Raw genomic sequence first — 23,978 nt, forward strand, 5'->3', positions numbered from 1 at the left:
TTGACTATTCTAAATATAGATTTACGTTTAATCGACAAGGTAATTCTACTGCTAAGTACATCCTAACTAATACTAGCTCAATTGCACACAGACTGTCTCGTGTTAGACTGCGGTGTGTTCATGGATTTGGATCGGTCACTTAGATCGGTGCCGTTGGTCAGGTATCTGATCTTTTAATTACGTCCATATTTGACCGATACGGATATCGGATCAGATTGGTCTCATCCCTAGCGGGACATAGACAGCGTTTGTGAAAGGGCAGAGCCTTTTAAAGAAAACTGTTGTTCACAAAAACACATGACATAGCCAGTACTGAGGAGTAAACTCCATAGAGAACTGCATAACACAAACCATGGTGACTGTGGACATGTCAGTACACCACTTTTGTCGATTTTGAAAAGAAAACTACTCAATGCTGTTCTTTGTTCTTCTTTTAGTGAAGAAATGTCGTCAAGTTCTGATAAAACTGGCGCTTTAGCAGCAGCCACGCTAATGTCTTTTCCAATCATTCCATAATTGCACTGGCCTCTTGTTGCTGCTCGCTTACATCATGACTCTGCCGCCCCTGAAAGTACTGCACCTCGCCACTGATTGGTTCTGTCATTTTCTTACTGGGCCCAAATGGTTCAGACAGATTGGCAAGATGGATTCGCCAGTGAGAAACACGGAAACTGGCGTATCGATCTGCTTTGCAAGGTTATGGATTGACGCATCTTACCCCCAAATTCCACATACTCCACATGGGGCAACTATGGCACAGCAGGTAGAATCAGAAGTCCTGCAGTCAGGAGGTTGTTAGCCATCACATGTCAAGAAACGAAACCCCGATTTGCTCCCACTGCTTCATAGGTGGCATGTGTGGGCTCAGGCCATGATTATAAAAAATAAAACCTGTTAACTACAGATTCAACTATGAAGAATTCACAGAAGTCCAAATATGTGTTCCAGATACGGGTAAAGGACACTTAAAGTTCTCCTTGGAGATTACACCATGTATTACTCCGTCTTTGCCTTCAGATGAAAATGTTCTTTAACTTTGGAATCCTACGAAATAATACTTTTAACAAAAAGGGAAAACAATCTAAATTTGAAGCCATTTTGCCCAGCCCGTTAATATCAGATCATCGTTTTATACTACAGATTACTGCATGCACAATACGGATCATCTCCAAGCCTGTGTGCTTAAGTGTGTCTTGCTGTTAGCTTATACACATTGCCAACTGGTGGCCGTGTTGTTTGCCATGCTCCACTGGTGTGTGTGTTTGTGTGATGTCTCTTTAGAGCCAGGTCATTGATCTGGTCCTTGTCTCCATTCCCTTCCTCTGCAGGGATCACCTGCCAACTGGGGAGAAGCAGCAGGCTATCAGGTGAAAGGCTTCAGCAACTTCCAGTGAAGATATGACCTTTTAATCATTAGTTAACACCCTTTTATTTTCACTCATCGCTCTCTCACTGCCAGTGTCTCACTTCTTTTTTTGTCTCCGGCTTGTCTAGGGAGAAAAAGGTCAGAAGGGAGAGATCGGCACTCAGGGTCTCACAGGCGCTCCGGGGAAGGACGTATGTGGTTCATCATTTTATGTTTCTCTTTCTCTCTTTTGCTTTGGCTCAAAACTGTGATAAGAATCAGTAAAATGTCTGTCTGGCACTATATCTACTCTGCATTTTATACAAAACTTGGCTTGCATGATATATTTTAAATACTTTAAATGTGCAAGTGAGCATTCATGCATAAAGACATCAGAAAGCTCATGCATACTCTGAAATATCCACTCACAGAAGCGCTTTTATGAAGCCGAGAGCGGATATTCAGTAAACTTATACGGCATTACTCTTTAAGCTCAGCCTCTCATTGATATCTGCTCTCCCCCCTCCTCCCTCCCGTGGCGTTAAGTCGGCCTGTTAATGCCTGTTAGATTAGGCTAGAGCAACAAAGCTCTCACAATCAATGCTGCCTCATTGACTGTTCTGTTAGTCTCGCACACAGGCAGGCGCCTATTCACGACGACTTAAACCTCATAATCTTCCCTGTTCAGCGCCGTGATCCTGTAGACGCATGAAAAGTTTTTGAGGAACAAATTACAACGTGTGTGTGCTAGGAGACACCACCCCCCCCCCCCTTTTTTTGGTATCATACACCCTCACGTTTTGCTGTTCACCGGGGCTAAGTGCTTGTTGGGACAGATGGATTTGGTGGAGCATAGATTTTTCTTAAGCCTCTCATCCATCTGACAGCGTGAATATGAATGTGCTTGTTGATGTGACTTGAATCAGGCAGGCAGAAAATATTGCATATGCACCAGTGAAGATAATACATCTTAGGGACTTCACAATCCTTCCTATTTCTATTTCCATTGGTAAAGTGTCAAACAAATGAGGTAAATCTTAAGCAGTCTATGAAGATGTTGTGAAACATTTCTTTAAAGCTGGTTTGATTTTTCCAGGCTGAACTGACCCGTACTGATGCTGTCTTTTCACTTTCCCTCTCGCCTTTTTCCAGGGTCGAGCAGGGTCTATCTGTGTCGTTGGCCCCAAAGGACAGAAGGTCAGTCTGCATTAACTGTGGGAGCTGTCTGAGCTCTAAGAGGTCAGTTTTGCTTTAACTGAGCTGCTTTTCAAACTTATTTTCCAGGGTACCCCCGGTGTAGTGGGTCCTGAGGGTTTGGCTGGAGAGCCAGGGAAGCCAGGACTTCCAGGCCCACCTGGTCCTGGAACTGTAGGCCCTCCAGTAAGTGTTTTTCTTGCTTTAAAAACTTTGGAAAGAACAAAAGGAGCCAATATGTACTTATTGGATGGATCATTTCACTTATTATCTTAATGTCCTCACAGTCCTCTTACAGATGGCGCCTGTTTGACCAAAAAATGTATGACTATTAGCCTTGCTCTCGAAAGTGAACGCAGGACTTGGCAGGGCTACTTCTATGGCTGCAGCTCTCATTGTCCTTGACAAAAGCCTTAAAGCATCTTAAGAAAGACATTTGAAAAGTTTTCTGTACTTTTTTTTTGCTTTCAGGGCCCTCCTGGAGAACCAGGTGGTCCAAAAGGAGAGAAGGTAGGTTTCACCTTTCGCATATCACCCAAGTAGTCTCTGAAAGCGTATGTAAACAGATCTACACTAGTGGCAAGAGATATTGAGTGCTGAGTGGGACACAACTGCAGCTCGGTATATACGAAAATCAGGCTGTACTGCCAGATTAAAATCTGCTGTCTCACAGGCCAAGTTAGAAATGATAAGTCATGCTTTTGTACCTTTCTGCCATGACTATCTCATATCCCTTTTCACCTGCCTCGATAGGTCCTCTGTTGATGTCTTCAATGAAAGGCTAAACCCATTAATGTTCTCCATATGAGCTTCCAGTCGAGTCTTTAATAAGATCTTTATTTCTTGTTTTTTAAAGGCCTACATGATCAGACACCTAAATATTACACTGACCTACTCTGACCCTTTATCCCTAGTAGACCACTGAGGTCCTCAGATCACCATCCATTTGTTGTCCCTCAGGTCTGACCAACAACCAAAGGTGATCATGCCTTTGGAGTTGTTGAAGTTTAGAACCATTTTCCCTCAGATTTTGAGTTTTTAACTTATCATGTTGACCTTTTAATCACAAAATCATTTATCATCAGTGACCCCATAATTCATTGCTGGTGAACATCAGGTTGACATTTTTTCGGTAACTATCCACCCTGTTATCTTTATTTATTTATGTAGACTCAAAATTATTCGGCCCTCAGGTTAGACCCAAGTTCAGAATCCAGCCCCTGCTGTGATTGAGTTTGACACCCCTGCTATAGAGGGTATATATGTGATGTCACAGTCAGTATGATTCTCTGCCGTTCCAGCAGCTGTCTAGTGACAGATATCAGTGGGGCATAAGCAACAAACGGCTTTATTTCAGAAGAAAAGTGCTGTCTTTTTTGATAATTGCATCTTGATAATGTTCACAGCAATCAGTGTAGATCCTCAGATGTTGGAATAAGTCTATAAAAATGTTTGGAGCCATACGTTTATAACGACAAGATGAAGCTGGGCTTCTACAGCTACTCCAAGCATTCAATTGGTGATAAAGAGAAGCTAAACCTTACTCCATTCTCCTGCCTGTTACCTTAAAAGAAAATTTAAGACCTTAAATTCCAGCAGATCAACCATACGATAAAGTGATATCTAAAGTGACAGGGCATTTAATGACACTGGGTTATGTTTGATAGCTGTTCAAATAGCTCTGTAATGTCTGATTAACATGACTGGTTTTATATTGGAAAGACAAAAAAATAAATTAAGTTCATTGATATTAATCACAAAAAAGCTAATCATAAAAAGCATAACTTTGTAAATTAAGTCAGTTAAATACTGAAGTTATTTCTGTCAATGCTACATAAAGTGAACCTATCAGATGCTTTAACAGTTAAACATTAGTATGACATAATATGAAAATATAAATGAAGGTTTAACAGGCATTTTAATTGGACTAGATTAGATAAGCAAGCTGGAGTGTGTTGATCTTCTTTTGAATTAACAGCTTTAACGACGGGGTGACCTTTTCACAGATTAGCTAAAGTGAAATGAAGTAAACAAAACTTCACTGAACTTCTGCAGAACAACTGATGTGAAGCTTTGATCAACAAAACTTTCGCATTAATTTACTTTCATATCCATCGCCAGTGAACCAGACTGTGTGCCTACAGGCTTTGAAAAATGAGGTCCACATAATGTCAAGAAACTCTATTTATGACTACACATCGATGTCAGCGGTCCACTGTGTCTTCAGGAAACAGTATGGATCTCTGTCAAGTACAAATCTCCCTAATTTAAGCAAATATTTGTCTGTCTTCTCCCGTTTTCTCTCATTCCCCATTGAGAAGGCAGCCGTGTCTCAGTTGCAACTCAGGCTGTAATCATGTTGCAACCCATAGTATGAAGTGATATACACAAATTAAAATACATCAATATTTTTTGAGTATAAACACTGCAGTAACAACAGTTGTAGAAAGAAGGTCCTGTTATAAATAATTGAAATTTACAATAAATAAAAAGGACCCACAATAGATTGTGGGATACATAATTCCTTAATCCTCATTGAAATACATTTACAGTCTTGTACATTTGTTTTTGAATTCCATTTTTGCATTAAATCAAATGTTTAATGGTCACAAGTGTTCTGGTAAATGGTTGGCTTTGTAGTTGGATTAAAACGGCATTAGCAAAAATCAACATTGATTAATTGTTTCATTGATAAAACGCTGAGAAAACAAAGTTTCACAATGGTTTCAGGTAAGTTTTGACAACCTCAGAGTAGACGAAGCCTCATAGTTCCATTTGAGATCTGTGGTGCCCCCATTAGGGACCCATTTTGGGAACAAATACCCTTGAACACTCTTCCTTTTAAAGCTTCGACTGAAGCTTTTCCAAAAGCAGCTCAAAACCAATTTCTTCAAATCAGCCTTTGATTACCTGATGTAGTTTTGTGCACTTGTACCATTTGTGTTTTATTCTTGTGCATTTTTAGGATTTTACTGTGATTACTGTGATTGTGTTGTTTGTAAAGCACTTTGTGAGGTGCTTTGTGAGGGTGTTTTATAGGATAGACTTTACTTACTTACTAGAGGAACAATAACGGGGGCAAGCTGATACAAAAAAGCTCCCATAGCACTCAGGTTAGAAGAATCCTAGCGCTAGAAGAAAGCACACTAAAATAAACTTTCGCTTTCTCTGATGTGAGATGAGTCAGCAAAAAGCACTGAAACCCAGAGGTATAAATAAACTTCACACACCTGGCCTTAATCAGAGCCAATTAGGAGCACACACCTGACCCTGCTCTGAGATTATAGCCACCAAAGTCAATGAGTGACAAAAGGCCCCTTCACACCTGTGTAGCACATGGAATTAATCTTAGTAACGAATAGAAATGAAGATTTGGTCATGGAAAAGTATTCATGTATTCATCTTAGTAGAAAATTTGACAGATAAATAGACTTAGGCTACTTTAGAAAATACACTGTAACCAGTGAACTAAAAAGTGAACTGCCCTTCAACCAGTCAGCTATTAATCATAACAACATTTTACAAATGAGAGTGTAGGAGTGAAACACCCTTGTCGTTGTCACAAGGTAATAACCCATGCCTTATTGCTTCCACAAAATGGCTGGTTAGTTTAAAGCCTGTAACTTGTGTTGTTTCTGTGTTTCAGCCAACCCCTGACTTTCCCAGTTGAGATGATAAGATAAAAAAAAGCCTACCACATAAGCAGAGGGGTTTAAACTGTTAGCTTAAAGTGATGAACAGTAAAAAATAGTTGTTTGCTAAAATCACTGAATTAATAGGCTCGACAAAATCTAGAAATACTTGACATTATTAGTGAATGGAAAAACACATTTAAAAAGGTAGGATAGGATTTGAAGTAGGCTATTGGACATACAATTACTGGAAGCAAATAAACAATCAGCCAAAAGTGACTGATAATAGTTGAGCTTCTTTGCTTAAAGTAATCAATAAGGTTTTGTTATTGTTAGCTTAAAGTTCTGAGAAAACAAATCAAACTTTTGGAAATGATTGAAATAGCAAGATTCAAACCAGTCTGCTAAAAAATAAACGATAAATGGGAGAACATGCTAGCTTCAAGGAAAAGGTAGCCCAGAGTCCTTTTAACTTGTTAGCAAAAGTAAATGATACACAAGTGAACCAGCAAGCTTCAAGTAAAAGATACAACATATAGTAAATATTTAGCCTAAAGTAGAGGATACATAGGTGGACCAGTTAGCTTGAACTTAAAGGTACAACATATAGTTAGCTTAAAGTAAATGATACTCAGATGAACCAGTTAGCTTAAAGTTAAAGATACATAGGTGGAACTGTTATCTTACAACGATTTTTTTTACATATTTTTTATAGTTAGCTTAAAGTAAAGACCACACAGGTGAAACTGCTTAAAGTGAAGAATGTATAGTTTAGCTAGTTAGCTAAAAGTAAAGGATACACTTGTGAACCAGTAAGCTTAAACTAAGGAATGCACAGATTAACTAGTTAGCTTAAAGGACACACAGTGTATCAGTTAGCTTAAAGTGAACGATACAGTTTAGCTAGTGAGCTTAAAGTATAGACAGTTAAGGTGGTTTAGTAAGACTAAAGGATACACATGTGAACCAGTAAGCTTCAAGTTAAAGATACACAGTTCAAATAGTTAGCTTAAACTAAAGATATACAGTTGTATCAATTAGGTAAAAGTGAAGGATACACTGGTGAACCAGTTAGCTCAAAGCGAAACATACAGAGTTCAGATAGTTGGCTTAAAGTAAAGACTACATAGATGGACCAGTTAGCTTATAGTAAAGAATGCTGTTTAGCTAGTTAGCCTAAACTACACACATGTGAACCAGTAAGGTTAAAGTTAAAAATGCAGGTCCAGCCCCGGGTTGTGCAACTCATTTAGACACACGTGTGTCACTATGCAGTCAAGGTCAAGCTCGAGGGCATCTCTTTTACCTTTTTTTCTTTTCACCCTGGAGACTGCCAGCTATTTTTAAGCACTTCGGACATCCACAGCACACTCAGGGGTTTCTGAAAACCCTACTACCCACCCAGATGGTACCCCGGGCTATGCTTACTCGCCACACTTCAGCCTGGAGGGGCCTAGGTTACTTCCCTATGCCCCTGGACATACACAACCGGGGTTGTGCCAACCCTCCTTCCCGCCAGGAGGTTCCCTCAAGTGCCCCAAACATGGCTAAAAGTTCCTCACAGTGCTGTGCTTGAAAAGTGTTTTTGTTATTGTGAAAAATCTTGTTTTTAACACTATTATTAGTCTATTTCATAGTCTAGGGATTCAAAGATTTGTAATGATCATCTTCCTAAATGGGAGTTCACAGCAAAGAAAAAGGGATTATAAGGATTGTTTTAGGATGACTGTGACCATACTCTCATGAATATGCATCACTCTGTCTTTACAGGGAGATTCAGGACCTAAAGGAGACGATGGATCATCAGGAGATCCTGTAAGAGACTCTAAGCATTGATTGATATTCAGTTCTGTATACCTGAGCCTTACATATATACTAATCCAGCTGTGAGTTCATACTTCTATGTTTAACTGGGATTCTGCTGTTTTTCCAAGGGCCCAAGAGGACCAGCAGGATCCAAGGGAGAAAAGGTACCTGCAAACATTGTCTTTAATCTCTTTATCTGCATGCCTGTGTGCTATTTTATCCATGTTTCATGCGTTTCAACCTTCAGGGTGACCCATGCGAAGTGTGCCCTGTGCTGCCTGCAGACTTAGGAAACACAGTAGCTCTGCAAGGGAAGCCAGGCCCCAAAGGAGAGCCTGGCTCTCCAGGAACAGGAGAGAGAGGACTGCCTGTAAGTACAACAGTTTAATGTCATTCTTTAATGTATTCTGAACTTGCCCTGAATGTTCAGATTAACATTTTTACGATCTTGCTACATGTTTTATTAGGGAGTTGTAGACACAGCCTGAGCTGTGGCTGCCGATTAAACCTTGAGCACTTGTTTGATAACGTATATATTTTACTTTTCTTATCACTCTGAGGGAAGGAACGCAGTTTACTTTTACCTTGAGGTTGTATTTTGCCCTTGTAATTCTAACAGTGCTGCAGCAGTTCAAGGAGGCTGTCAAAAGTTTATCCTCAGAGGCAAAGGTCATTTTATAAATGTAATCTTTACGCATCTTTCTCAGTCTACTGCAAGTCAAAAACACCCTGCATTGTGTTTCTCTTTCTGTTCACTCTGCATCTTACCCCTGCAGTTGAGATGAGGAATGATTTGCGGTGGAGAAAAAAAAGAATATAAATCTAAAGCCTTATGAGATTCTCTGTGCAACGATTTCCAATAATGTCAGCATCCATCTGTCATACCTGGTTAGAGCAGAAGGAGAAGGAAGGTAGAGCAGCACAGAGGGAGCAAGAGAAAGAGGGAGATATGACCTCCTGCTAACAAAGTTGAACTAACACGCTCTTTCTCCTGGCTAATCCCTGCTCTTCTTTTCTCTTTTTCTCTTCCTATATTATACCAGGGGCCCCAGGGTGCAGATGGCAAAGCAGGACAGAAGGTATAGAGTTCCATCTCATTCATTTACAGCTTATGGTTCATTCATATTCAGTGGAAGCGTGACCTATACACACTCATCTGCATTGCTACACATTCAGATATGCTAACATCAGCAGTGCAGAAGGCTCTCCACTAAAGCAGATGCAAGCAAACTTAACTCCACAAAGAAATGAGAGCAAAGTGCACTCTCACATTTAGCACTCCTACATGTAGTCATGCCCAAATGTGCCAACATGCCCAAGCTAATACACTGGCACAAATCCACTCACATATTGCTGATTCACTCCCACGTCTGCTTCCGATGCCATGTCCAGACAGGATATCACAAAGACAACATGTTCATCAGACTGAGCTGGGACTAATTTGCTTTTTTGGGTGTGTTTTTGTTTTGGCAGGGAGATCCTGGATCAGGTGGAGCCAAAGGGGAAAAGGTCAGCTTGAGAGTCTTTATTAGGCTTGATGTTGAACAATTTCTTGTTTAGACTTCTTATTAAAGTTATCAACAAGACAGAGTACCCTAATTAGTGAGCTTAGCATTGCTTTTATTGCCAAACCTGAACACGTACTTCCAAATGTAGGGGTAGTTTTTCCTGCTTTAAAGCAAGGGTTCCCAACCTGGGGTCTGGGCACCCTTTGGGGGTCATGAGACACTGTAAGGGGGTCGCCAGATACCAACAGCCCCCATCCCCACAATATTTTTAAATGATTTTGTATATTTTACTTATTTTTAAAAAATGAAAATATATGCATTAAATTACTCTAAATGTATATAAAAACATGGCCTTTTGGTGAGATTTACACTCTAGTTAAAGTGATGTTTAAAAAAACATTACTTAAACCGTGTTTAACTATGCTTGAACAGGTACAGTGGGGGTCCCTGGCCCCTGGACCCTTTATTTTAGGGGTCATGGGCTGAAAGTTTGAGAACCCCTGCCCTAAAAGGTGCGCAGAAAATCTCAGGGGGGGTACAGGACTTTGTCTGCTCTGACATGGTCAAAATTAGATGTATATGTTATTCTGAAGTCATGATTAGAATTTATGAGGGCATATTAGGGCCCATCTAAAAGATTTTTATATATATATACATAAAAGAGAGAGAATCTGCTGATTTTTGACGTCAAAATCTTTGGCAACAAAGGAAACATTGAGAAAATAAAGGCATATATTTACAACAAAACAAACTCCTAATTTAAAGGTTTAAAAAATTGGAAATTTATGAGGGAAAATTAAACATTTCTGAGTTTTTAAAAAGTCTTACATTTTCCAAATTTCTAACTGAAATCCAAAAAAGTAAGCTTTTAAATTATAGATTTACAACTGTGTTTAAAATCAAAAACCTACAAGAAACCAGACTGTAAACAGCTGGATTTTGACTTTTGGACTTTATAATCTTAAAAATTCAAAGTTTTAAATCATATACATTTACAACTCTTAGGTCGTTTTCACACCTGATAGTCCCGGGACTCTGTCCATTTTGGAACAGAAATACCAACATTGTTGCACTTTCCTTTGGTTTGGTTCGCATTCACACTGCTCTCTTGGTCAAGCGGACCAAACCGTCTGACCATCTTTCAACCTCTGCCCGCTAGGGGCACTGTTGCCACGAACAAACGGCGACCAAGAAGAAAAGAAGGCGTAGAAGAAGACGAAACTCCTCCCGCTGGTCTTTTTTCCACATAAACAATTAAAAAACACAGAATTTACGCTGTCTTTGGGTTTCTGCTCTTGCATTGGGCCATTACGAGCAGCCAGCATGGCAGTGAGCTGTCCAACATGTCGTTCTTAACATGAGACGGATAAATAACCACGGACTACGACGTGCTGCTATGGTTACAAGACGCCAGGCGAGGTACCGGCATGTATTTGAGTGTATTAAAGCACACATAAATCTGTATATCATTACACTTTATGCCACTTCCTGCCTTTGGTTCACAAGTTGGTCCGCTTTGCTTTCACCCAAATGAACCAGACTATCCGAGAAAACGGACCAGAGTTCTTTTATAGTGGACCAAACAGCTCTGGTGTGAATGCGCCCTTAAAGTAAAAAATACTTTTTTTTGTCTTGTAAATATGACTTTTAAACTAGAGAATTTTGAGTTTGTTTTTCTAGCAATATTGTTTTTTTTTTTTTTTTCAAGAGTGGCCTGAATAATGGATTGTAATATAGAACTTTTGTGAAGAACGAGTGTATGTAGGCCTCTAAAGTTGGGATTTTGTCAACAAAACAGTTAAATCTGTGATTAATTTTTCCAAGTGCATCCTCTTAGATACGAATAGGGAGTTCCCTAAGGAAAAAGGTTGGGAACATATCTTTTAAAAGACCAGAGCATTTCTAACTACTTTAATTGAATGTGTCTCAATTATTGACTGTATATCAGTTTGGGCAATGTGTCTCCTGCCATTGTGCAAAAGTGAAGCCAAATTATCCACTCAAAGGCTGCTGACATATTGAATTAGTGACAAAATTTGGAGCCAAGAGGTTGGAGGGACAGGGCTGGCGGGTAGATTGGAAGAATTTTTACCACATGTTAGAAATACAGTAACCACTACCCATTTAAGCAACTGTCAAATCCCTGTAGGTTGGCAGAGTCAGTATCAGAACAGATAGTTGTGCCAGAGTGGAGCAGAAACTCACTGTTATGAAAAGTTTAATAACTGTTCTAAGTTTTATACTATGACAACACCATTGAGTGTGCTGAAAGAAGTTCATGTATGAGGTTACATATGCTAAGAACTTACTACAACAAAGCATGTCTGAATATAAACACTTGGACATGAGTTAACATGATGATAACCATGTATTATGATTGAATCTGGGTTTGAGAACACAGCTAGAGAAAGGAGAAATTGCAGTGTGAATGCTGCACACTTAATAAGCCTAAAATATACTGCAACTGAGAAAGTTGAATAATGAAAGTAATCCGTGCAAAATATTTAGTGAAAAAGCAGGCACTGACCTGCAAAGGCTCTGTCTGAAAACAGGGCGTCTGCAGGGTTTTCAACAGTATGAAAAGTTGAAAATCCATTCACCAAATTTAAAGCTTTTAAAAGAATGGAAATGTCTTGAATGCAAGACTATGAGGTCTTAAATGTTTTTTTCATTTTACTTTTATAGCCTATAATCCAAAGAGGTTGTTGGCTAATTTTTCTGACTCTATTTTATATATTTAGATTCAATCACACATGAGATTTTTTTTAGAACTGCCAGATCTGAACTGAATTTGTCCCAGACTTTTGGAGATCCATTACTGAAAAGAATACAACTCAATAATAATGAGATATCATTAATCAGCTGCAACAGTTAAGAGATTATGGACCCCTAAATGCTTTAAAATCAGAATTAAGAGTTGTAAGTATCCTGATATTGGCAATCATGCCTTTTTTGTGTTTTTTTTTTTTGTGTGTGTTTTTGTTTCTTGATACCTAATTGTAGGCTCTTGTTCCAGATTTCAGGATAGCTTCTTTTAGGCAACTTAATTAATAGATAAGACCTTCCATTCAGCTACTGCTGGTTAGTTTTCCTCGTGTTGTAATCTCGAAATGCTGCAAGAAAGCCTAATTTTCATACTACAATGAAAAATACTACTGGCATTTTCTTCTTTTTTTTCTTTCTTTTTGTCACTTTCTTATCTTGCAGTCAGCACAGAATCAGCAGTTTTGTTAATATTGCAGCTTTAAAATTGAAATAGTGCAATAGATCCAGTGTCAAATTTTCTATATTTACCCTGGAAAAGATGAATAATCTTAATTATGTTGAAAGATTTTAAAACATATCGTGGGAAAGCTTGTGCTGAACTGCTAAGGCAGTATTTTTCAATGTCAATCTAAATACTCTGTGCCATTAAAATCAATGTCAGATGCCTTAGGCCCTGTCCACATGTAGGTGGGTATTTTTAAAACCTTCATGCTGACGAAGCATTGAAGGGCTGGGAAGTTGAATCAACTTTGTCAGGAAAAAGTTTAGATGATAATTTTAATTGTTCAAATGAGGTTGAAAAAGATAGAAAAGTGGAAATTGAAGACTTCTTTTCAATTGGGAGAATTTTACAAACATCATTCAGTATTTCGGAAACATTAATGGAATGAATGATAAAAATCAAAGCAATATCGTCCTGAGTGAGCTGAATGTTAGGGGCCTTAACCTTTATTTAGCAGTACATCTATGGAGCTATAAAAATCTCTTCTACAAGGGAGTCCTGACCAAGACAACAGCGGATGACAAACAACAGTCCAAAACACATAAAGGTTACATCCATTGACGAATCAGCAGTGTAAAGTAGAAAACTAGTGAAATGTTCCTTTATTCTGGTTTTAAAATCTCCCAAACTAATACAACACTAAAGTTAATGTGACCTTGTAACTCAGACCAAGATGATGTAGCAAAAACATTCAAAGCTCTGAAAGCAAGTTTGAGCAATTATCTACATGATACATCCATGAGAATGAAGGTCACAGCTACTCACAGCTTTTGGAGTCAATATTAGAAGGCAGTTTGTGTGAAATGGCCTTAGAAAGAAAGATGTACCAATGCTCTATCCTTCTTGTTGTATAAGGAACACCAACCAGTTTTGTCATACAAGACATTATGATGGCCAGAAAAAAATGGCAAGACAGCTTATTAAACTGAGTCCAACATCTATAGAGAGGATAATGATGCAGCAGGATATCATTATAATCATTCAGAAAGGTGTTCAGAATAAGCGTCCTCCTTGCATCAAAAGAAAAGCAGCATTTTTTTCAATAGAAGAAACACTTTCACCTCAGTTTCTCTATGAGGCAGTTAAAAGTGAAGCAAAAAGACATGGTATTTATAATTTAGCGTAAAACACATTCAGTTACCTAGTCTTCAAGGTTAAAATCTGAGTGCCTTCTTGAATGAGTGGCTTAAACCTCTAGAAGTGCATCATTTTGGTCTTTTTGTCATTAAGTACAAGTCTGTATTCATTGAGGTTTCTGTGGACAACATCAGATGCTGCTTGTACTGTGTCAGTCACATTTTTAAAGGAAGATGACAAAGCATAAAACTGTATCGTATGCGAATAACAAATACAGTCAGACCCAATATGGACCCTTGTGGGACACCAAAACCAGACAATAGGCCATCGACTTTAAGGCATGTCTTTCCACACGTCTGATGGATGAATATAGTATTCCAATTTTCACCCATGTCCCATCTGTCAACATGAAAGCCAGGGCTTATGACTGCCCTGTAGCCAGTAAGTAGGTAGAGGCTTCTCCATCCATCTGAATATCCTGATCAGATCAGAATTTGAAGACCTCATTGTACTGAACTTTTTCCATCTGTGGTTTAGGGAGAGCCATGTTCTGTTTGCCCAACTCTTGGAGAGATACCCTCTAACCTCGGCCCAGATGTCATGGCCCAAGTGCTGAAGCAGAAGGGAGAAAAAGGAGAGCCGGGGATTGGACAGAAAGGAGAGCAGGTAAGTCTGTGTGAACAGGCTCCATTGCAGCTCTGAATAAATGACACACTACAGAAGTAGTTGTTATACCTCTAAAACCACTGTGAAGATAGCAGCAAGTCTTGTATCTCTAACGGTAGAAGAAAAACACCAAACTGGGTGCTTTTGTTACTGTATTTCTGATTTTGTACATCTCTGTGGGTTTTCTAAAATGTGTGAGCGGTGATAAGCGTCCTCATTAAATTGACATGTTTCTCTTCTTTCCTGCTCCACAGGGGATACCAGGAGATGTGGGATCGCCTGGTCTTAAAGGAGAGAAGGTAAGCAGCATAAAAAGAAAAAGGACTTAAGAAGAGGTGCCCTCAATAGCAGACAAGGCTAATGTAAGGGGAACCCTCTTGGTAGGTTTCTGAATGGGGCTTTTAACACACTTCATGAGGAAGATAATCACAGCAGCGCACTAATTTTAGGGCCTAAAACTGTCTGCCGTTGGGATTTTACTCAGCGGGGAACTTATTAGCGAAAAGCTCAGGTAGTGAAAAAGCACAATCATTTGACATGGCTGCCTGTAGGCCATTCCTTCCTATGAAATGTGAATAACCAAATTAAAAAGAGCCATTCATTTTTATCAAATGGAACAATTCAGATACTGTGGTGTTTTTTTTTTCTACTTGTCTCAGGGCAATACAGGCAGCAAAGGACCTGATGGGAAGCCGGTAAGTTCAGATTTGTAATTAGAGTCACAGTTAGGTACTGATTTTTTGATGTTGTTTAACAAGATATGTCTCTTATGACAGGGAAAACCTGGACAAAGGGGACCAACTGGCAAAGAAGGACAGAAAGGCCCAAAGGTAGGAGGAAAAACTGGCAAGTGAGTTCACAAAAGCTTTATTTTTTATGAATTTTGAATGTTTTTTGAGCAAAAAAAGGTCCAGTGATATATTTTCATAATCTTCTACTATACTGAGGAGCGCATGTACTAAGAATTGAGAAATATACAAAAAAAAAAAAAAAATTGTGTTTGGTACATTACTTTTCATTGTAACAATGCTTCTTGGCAATAAATCATATACGGTTGGAAAGCCTGTTTATTACCCTTTTAAAGATGCCACATTTGTAAGGATCATGCATTTTTGGGATGAGCAGCAGAGCTGAGCATTTGGCTTGCATCCATAAAACATTTGACAAATCTTCTTTGCCAATGCCAAGCAGCTTATTCTGCCACTGACTCTTGTTTGGTGATATTTGGTGGATTGAAGTACAACAATACAAAACATATTGGCAATTAAAAAACATGGAAGAACAATACACAGCCACAACAGCCTGGCTCCTCCTCCTTATGCTGGTCACCAGCCTGGCCACACACTCCTGCGGGATGGCATCCCATTCTTCAACCAGCATTTGTTGCAAGTCAGCCAATGTGGTTGTGCTGGTCTCTCTGGTACAAACAGCACACAAAAGCTGATCCCACAAGTGTTCAGTGGGTTAAGGTCAGAACTGCTGGCAGGCCATTCCATCCTCTCCACTCCCAAAATCTAGAGGTAGTCTCTGATTAACCCCGCTCTGCATTGGCAGAGAAGATTTGGCAAACTTCACAAATACATGTTCCTTACAAATGTGGCACCATTTCAAAGGGAAATGAAAAGGCTTTCTAATGGTGTAAGACTATTTGTAAAGAAAGAAAGAAATCTTCCAAATGCAAATTTCTTTACTTTTTGTGCTAAGTTTAGTTTAAATTGCTAGCAGCAGGTCATTGCAACAGCTGTTTCGAAATGAAGAAAAAAGCATTCATAATATGGAGGATCAGAGTACTTTGCTGCCACCTGAAACTGTGTCACTTGTTGCAAACCACTAAAGCTGTACCCCAAATCACCTACTCATTTGCCCTCATTCCCTACCCAAGGAGTGCTTTGTAATGTACTATATAGGTTGTTTGCTGAAGACCTTACAATGAAGAACTCCAGATAGGGGGCAGAAAGTAATTGCAGCAAAATACCAATGTGCTGTTTATGGGTGTGCCAAGTATTCCTAATACAAGGAATAATAACAATCCTGAGCTTCTTTTGAGTCCCAAGTCATGCGCAAACATGGATTAAGAACCTCTGTCTAAAGCCTGAAACACAGACGTCTCGTTTTAGAGATCTGGATCATTTTGCCTAGCTCAGAGTGGGAATGCGTGCGCTTTAAATGGTTAAATTCATTAATCAAATTTGCCGGCACTAGATTGCCAGTTGGTTAAACTAATTACCTACCATTTTTTTATAAACACAAGCTTGTAATCCCAGACTGTAATGCATTATTAAACTGTAATGTACCTCCCGCCACTAGAGGCCGCTGTAGCTTCAGTTAATGGCCGCTGCCTTCCCGTCTGAGCTTCCCCTGGCACTTCACCGGATGTAAATATGAGAAGCCACATTTCAAAGCACAGTATTAATCTGCAAAGAGGAACAAAGCCTGGAGGCATTAGCTGCTAATGTTAGCCACGCTGTAGACAGTATATCAGGCTCCCACACCTGCTGATACAATGACCCTGTGAGGAATCTGACTGTTTTTAAGGATTTTCTCCTCTTTAGACTAGGGTTTAGCAGAATGGGGAAATAGACGCTTAGGAACATTCTTAGCTCCAGGCCTCGTGGCTAATCTGGAGAATCCCTGGTAAGCACACCTGCCAGCACTCCAGTTTTTCCTGGGTTATCTTGTATTTTTGGGCCATTTCCCACCTACTTCCTGCTGTGTTATTTCTCCTGGAAAAGTCCCATAATTTTCATGGCTCTACTATAAATAGGCTAATTCTTAAAGACACAATCAGGAGTTTTGTATGTTTTTCTGAGGACACCACAGTTGCCACATTGTGTATGAATCACGTATCATAGACATAATCCCCATCAACATAATATTTCAACCCTCAGTCCTGGTGGCCTCGCAATCCACATCATGATGAAGGATTGAGCTGAACTGAAAACTAGCCGACAGATGAGATGAGAACTTCATAAGTGGAAACGCTGTAGAAGACCAAAACATACACAGCTGCTGGTCTGAGCCAACACACTCCAGGGCTGAAAACTGGTCCCACTCCGGCCCTGATAAGAGCCTTGGCTCCCAATTGGCTCCTTATTTGGTTTGGTTTTTTAAGTGTGTATGAAATAGGACAAAAATGGTAGAAAGAAACTGGCTTTTAAATATTAAAGGGTTGTTTTGTAAAACAGGCTTGTACATGAATTGCTCATCATTACTTGGTTGCTTACCTCACAATTATTTGGTTTTTAATACATCACTGTTTCAATTTGAAGCACGTTATAACAGAATTAGGGAGAAAAGCTGTTGAAGGGGCACAAAAAGCCTCTTTGCTGGGCTCTTCAAGACTCATGTCTTTGCAATAGGTCACCTCCACACCAGACAAATCAGGTAACCTGTGAAAGAAAAAACTTTTTCGTAAAGTTTAGGGATCATTGTATGTTGAAATTTTCTGACAATGACTACAAAATTTCCCCCATTCCCATTGATTTAGCCCCTGTTCTTCACTTCCTGCCCCTCATCGAACATTTGCACAACAATGGGATGTCAAGCCTGCAATCAACCTACAGTGAGAAACCTAATTAGTGCAAGAGGGTCTGGCTGCAGCCCTCGAGCAAACCTCTACGCTGGGCCATGCAGACGCCGACCCGTAAGCCCCAGTGTATGGGTTTACACTGGACCGTGCAGTAGCAGACGCCGACCCATACGCTATTAAAACCCGACTGGTTCGGTTTAGGCATTTAAATCCGAGTGGTTAGATTTAGGGTCAGCCTGTCGGCAAGCGGATAGAGCTGAAATTTCATCGTGGGTAATATACGTCACGCCCCAGCGTAGAGGTCCATGGCTTGGGCAATGTATGTCACGCCCCAGCGGAGAGGTTTGCCCCACCATAGAGGTCTCCAGCCGAATGCCCCAGCATAGAGGTTGGCCCGAGGGCTGCAGCCAGATGCCTCTCAATTAATGTCTTCATTGCTCTCACCCTGGTTGCACATCTCATATCCACCCAGTTTTCCACATTAGTTTAATATTCCTTGGTTGGTGACCATTTGTGCTGATTTTTGCATTTTGGTATACAATAAGTTCACTATAGGGCAGGGGTCACCAAGTACCTTTGCACAAGGGCCAGATTTAGACTCAACAGAAACTCTGGGGGCCGGACTTTCAAAGAAACAAAAATTAAAAAAGGATTTTCATCTGTTTAACATATTATTGTAGTAGTATTTGTATTTTCTTTCAAAATACAGGACGTTTTTAATCTTTACCAGTGATATCTTTGCCTATTATCTATAATGGCTGAGGAGACAGGCCTGACAACAGAATTGGCTGGGCCCCTGAAAATCCCAGGGAATGGGCCCTCCACAATTGTGATTAAGCACTAGTATTTACTCATTTTTGACACTTTTTACCCATTTTTCATACTTTTTGCCCCCTTAACACAATTTTTGACCCATTTATGCCATTTTTGCCACTTTTTACTCCTTTTCATTACTTTTTTATACTATTTTCTGTTATTGGTAACCAATTTTTGATACCTTTTCCCCTTTCTTTTCCTCTTTTAGCAATTTTTGCCACACTTTAACCTCTTTTCACCACCTATTCTGCCAGTTTTTGCCCCTTTGTGCCACATCACAACCTATTTTGCCACTTTCCACTCATTTTTGCTACTCTCTAACCGCTTTTCACCACTTTATCCGGCCATTTTTGCAGCACTTTTGCCAATTTTAACCTTTTTTAAATATCTACTAATTATGACAGTAAACTTCTGTAAAAACAGATCAGATGTTAAGTCATTCCAAAACTATTTTAATGTTAATTGTCTGTTGGATGGATTTAACAGCTGCAGACTTTTAAAGCCAGAGGATACTCTTAAAACCACAACATCTTCTTTTCCTCTTTTTCTGAATTTAATGATCTTTCGGGGGACAGACAGGAAGCTTTGGGGGGCCTCATATGGCCCCCAGGCTACCAGTTGATGATCTGTGCTATAGGGTTTTAATATGATCACTCATTATTCAGACAGCACAATACAATGGTGAGATACCTTTATAGTGTTGTATATAGTGGGTGAGTTCAAACACAGCCTTGGAAATCCCATGAGAAGTGGCAGCTTAGTAACTAGCTGCTAGCTGCTAGCTAACACAGGCTAGAAAAGCTATGCTTTTAACAAAAATAGTCCTACAGGAGTTATTGGGTAAAACACAGCAGCTCCTGTTACACTGATAACATATGCATAACACCAAGCTGGCATGTTTGACTGCACAAGTGGAACACAAAAGGCCCCTTTTTTTCCATTTGTAAATATTAATGTTAGCATGCAAGACAGATGGTGTAATTTCAGTTAATTACAGAAAAGTATGTTCTTATGTGCTTGCCCCACCTACAGTGGGAAATGTGAACAGACTTTAACACACAAGAAAACTGTCTGCATATAGCTAACATACCCTCAGCCATTTCTCTCATTGCTGATCTGATTATGACAAATTATTTTTCCCTCTAAGCTGAGAGGGGAGTCTAAACCTTGGGAATGCCTAAGCCAAACATTATGTTACCCATATGTCTTAAAAAGTTGGCTTTTGTGTGTTTTCCTTGAGTTATCCATATATCCCTAACAAAACAAAAAGACCAATCTATTTTAAATTCAGCTCCAAAAGTTTATAAAAGGGCAAAAAGATCAAACCATAAACTTCAGCCCGCCCAAACCTTCATCAGTTACCTGTTGTTTTCAGAATATGATTTAAAATCCTCCTCCTGGTTTATAAAGCTCTCGCTGTTAAGGCGCCACAGCACGTCACAGGCATGCTGTCAGTTTATAACCCCAGCAGATCACTGCGGTCACAAGGTGAAAATCTCCTCCATATATCTGGAGAACTTTTAAAGTCTGGTGAAGAGGCATTCAATATTTATGCACCTGAAGAAAGTGAAAGACTGCCTGAGTCACTGTGTTCTTTTGAAACCAAGTTATGTATCTCTGTGGAGTAGCTGTGGACTTTATGTTTTTTACTTGTAAACAACTGATTTTTGCATGATCCTGAGATATGAAACGGTGGGAAAAAAAGGAACATACACTACATGGACAGAAGTTTTCAACCACCTGTCCATTACATCAACAGGAATATGGAATAATATGGAATTGTGTCCCCTTTTGCAGCTATAACAGCCTCCAGTCTCCCTGGAAGGCTTTCTGCAAGATTTTGGAGTATTTCTGTGGGGATTTGTGCCCTTTCATACTGCATAGCATTTATGAGGTCAGGTACTGATTATGGATGAGAAGGCCTGGCTCTCAATCTCTGTTCCAGTGCATCCGAGAGTGCTCAGTGGAGTTGAAGTCAGAACTCTGTGCAGACCAGTCAAGTTCTCCCGCACCGAACTCATCAAACCATGTCCAGTCATGTTGGAATAGAAAAGGGCCTTCCTCAAACTGTTGCCACAAAGTTGGAAGCATAGCATCGTCCAGAATGTCTTGTGTTGCTGAGGCATAATGATTGGACTTGACTGGAGATAAGAGAACTAGCCCAAACCCTGATAAACAGCCCCATATCATAATCCCTCCTCCACCAAACTTCACAGTTGGCACAATGCAGTCAGGCAGGTAAGATTCCACCAGTCCACCCTTCTTGACTGCCAAACAGAGAAGCCTCATTCATCACTCCACAGAACCCGTTTCAACTGCTCCACAGTCCAGTGTTGATGTGCTTTCACAGCTCCATCTGACATTTGGTACTGGACTTGGTGATGTGAAGCTGCTCAGCTATGGAAACCCATTTTACCGAGTTCTCACCACACAGTATTTGTGCTTACATTAATGCCATGCACCTTGACAGTCATTGAATACGTGCTGGGATTTTATGTAGTTCTCTGCTTTGTGGCTGAGTTGCTGTCGTTCATAAATGCTGCAGATGACTATTTAATATTCAGCAGGGATGAAATTTTCACAAACTGTCTTGTTGCAAAGGTGGCATCCATCACAGTAGCATGCTTGAAGCTGCTGAGCGCTTCAGAACAACCCATTTGTGTCATAAATGTTTGTAATTGTAGACTGTATGGCGAAGTGCCATGGCTGAAATACCTGAGCTCAATAATTAACAGGTGTGGCCAAATACTTTTGTCCACATAGTGTATATGGCATCATGTATCGCTGTATAAAATCATTTATGTTCCAACAGGGAGAGCCAGGACTGCCTGGTCTTGCTACCCCGGGACAAAAGGGTGAGAAGGTAAGTACTGATCAACACATTAACATTTGAATTCCTGGATTAGACTGATTTACACGTAACCCAACTGTCCTGACTCCCAGGGTGAGTGTGGTGTTTGCCAGCCATCAGAGGTTGGAAGTGGACCTGCTGGTTACAAAATGCCTGAAGCAACGAGCGGGAAGCAAGGCGAACCAGGTCCTCCAGGTCCACCTGGACCTCCAGGTTTTGGAGCAGACGGCAAACAGGTTAGAATATCTGAACCATTATTTTAAAGTTAAACTGCAAGTGTTTATACATATACCAATATTTTTTTCTGTTATTATTATAATACATTTATGCAATGCTTTGGCAATGTAAACTATCCATGCCAATAAAGCTTGTTGAGTTTGATGGAACTGCATTAAATATTTGCCCTTGCATTGTTGCCTTACCTTGGAAGGAAGCCATAAATGTTGATTAAAAGAGCTAAAAGAACAGATGTTGCTATGACAGTACTTGTCAGTAATCATAGCTTGTTTGCAGATGTCCCGTCACAGAAAATAACTCCAGGTCTGCACAGAAATACATTGAAAATGCAAAACTTTTGCATTGTAGAGCAAACTTGAGCTACTTCTGAATCACAGAAGTTGTGACACAATCTAACAAAAAAAAATCAAAGCTTGTGGAAAGAAGGAGAGCAGACATGACCAAACGTCCAGTTGTGTTTCCATAGCTGATGTCCATCCTGCTTTGCATGTTGCAATGAGTAATCAGTCCCTTTGTCGATCTCTGGATCATTTGACTCAGCTCAGCAACAAGAGCCAGTTTATTAACTCCAGTTTGGCTTTGTAAATGTGGATTGAATACCAAAATATTGGGGATAGGATACAGTTTCTCAAATGGCAGCCAGCTTCCATGGTTCATTTCAGGAGCTGGCTTATGCACCCTGTAAGTGTTGTTGATCAGTCTGTAGTCTATATGTCAAGGTTTGCAAGTGATCATCTTGTAAATGGAAGACTCAAACCTCTGGTTTTTATTTTAGTATTATTGAAGGTTAAAGCCCCTCACAACTTCCTGGTATCTTTTGACAGGGCAGTTCGGTGTTATCTGAAATCACAACACCATGTCTTTTAGCTGTGCTGTTGTAGAAACTGAAATTTTAAGGGATAAAGCCATTTGACAGCATGGATCTTCAGACTTCTGCATTGCATCAATGATCAGAATGATCTGTCTTTGTGATAAATTCATGATGTCAGTATGATGAATTCATAAAAAATACAAAATTCACAGAACCAAAGAAGTTTCTCTCCCTGTCAGACACCAAAATCGTCATCATGATCGGATTTATAGACGTTTTTCAAAAGCTTAGAGGCACAAATCATCTAAAATGCTAAATGTGCTTACAGGGTCTGCGAGGATTCTCCTAACCCGTTTGATGATGCTTTTCTTGAGCCTCTGATGCTAGCTGTGAATCAAACACTTATTTTTAATCATGCCTCGCTTGTATCAAATTGCATTTGTTAATCACCTTCTGTTTTTACACAGGGTCCACCAGGTCTTGTTGGGCCTAAAGGAGAAAGGGTAAGCTTCCTGCTATGTTTAGCTCTGAATCTGTGTTTCTTACTCATTTTGAATGTCCTACTTGATCAAGCAGCAAATTCATACCACATTAAATCAGCTAGGAAGTTTGAACCAACTGATAAAGGTCTTTTCATGCATTTGTTTGTTTTGAAAATAACCCTCATCTCCAAACCAGCCTACCTTACATAAACCATTAGATAAGAGGAAGAACCAAGCTATTTGGAGTCACCGCTGGCCTTTGGAGACAGTCAGCTTCTCTTAACTAATTTGACATCTACAGGGACCAAGGATGTCTGCAGAAAAAATAACCAGGCCTGCACAGTATCTAAAGATATTTTAAGGGAGCTCGGGCGCTCTGCTTTATTTCAGGTCACCAAGTCCATCTTTTGGAGCATTCACATCACTTTACTGAAATACCAGGGAAATAAATCTGCCATCCACTGAGCCAGGCTCCTTTAAATCACTTCCAAGCTATCCCACAACCACTTTGCCTGAAATCCAAAGCAGAGCCAGACCTATACTTAATTTTGAGGCTTATTTTGTTACGGTTTGTTATTTAAATGATATAAAACAGACAAATTCAAATGGCTCAAATACAGCAGGGTAGTGTTGGTTCCTTTGTTTGAAAAACACAAATTGCAGTCTCGTACTATGTATTCTTGATGTTACACACAACATTTAAAAAAAAATTAATTATTCCAGTTGTTTCATTTTAGACCAATGAAGTGAGCAGTT

At 39.8% G+C, this 23,978-nt stretch overlaps 1 protein-coding gene across 4 annotated transcripts in view; it reads left to right on the forward strand.

Moving 5' to 3' along the window:
- col16a1 (collagen, type XVI, alpha 1) overlaps positions 1–23,978 on the forward strand; it is a 169,189-nt gene that overhangs the window by 100,268 nt on the left and 44,943 nt on the right. For all 4 annotated transcript variants that reach the window (XM_041808222.1, XM_041808224.1, XM_041808225.1 and 1 more), the window contains 17 exons: positions 1,329–1,367; positions 1,495–1,557; positions 2,498–2,542; positions 2,630–2,725; positions 3,011–3,049; positions 7,942–7,986; positions 8,106–8,141; positions 8,225–8,347; positions 9,021–9,056; positions 9,451–9,486; positions 14,368–14,496; positions 14,751–14,795; positions 15,156–15,191; positions 15,273–15,326; positions 21,654–21,704; positions 21,785–21,928; positions 23,208–23,243. In XM_041808222.1, the coding sequence (XP_041664156.1) occupies positions 1,329–1,367; positions 1,495–1,557; positions 2,498–2,542; positions 2,630–2,725; positions 3,011–3,049; positions 7,942–7,986; positions 8,106–8,141; positions 8,225–8,347; positions 9,021–9,056; positions 9,451–9,486; positions 14,368–14,496; positions 14,751–14,795; positions 15,156–15,191; positions 15,273–15,326; positions 21,654–21,704; positions 21,785–21,928; positions 23,208–23,243 (1,053 nt within the window). The remainder of the gene's footprint in view (positions 1–1,328; positions 1,368–1,494; positions 1,558–2,497; positions 2,543–2,629; positions 2,726–3,010; positions 3,050–7,941; positions 7,987–8,105; positions 8,142–8,224; positions 8,348–9,020; positions 9,057–9,450; positions 9,487–14,367; positions 14,497–14,750; positions 14,796–15,155; positions 15,192–15,272; positions 15,327–21,653; positions 21,705–21,784; positions 21,929–23,207; positions 23,244–23,978) is intronic.

This window comes from Cheilinus undulatus, linkage group 16 (genome assembly GCF_018320785.1).
Source record: "Cheilinus undulatus linkage group 16, ASM1832078v1, whole genome shotgun sequence".
Lineage (NCBI taxonomy): Eukaryota > Metazoa > Chordata > Actinopteri > Labriformes > Labridae > Cheilinus > Cheilinus undulatus.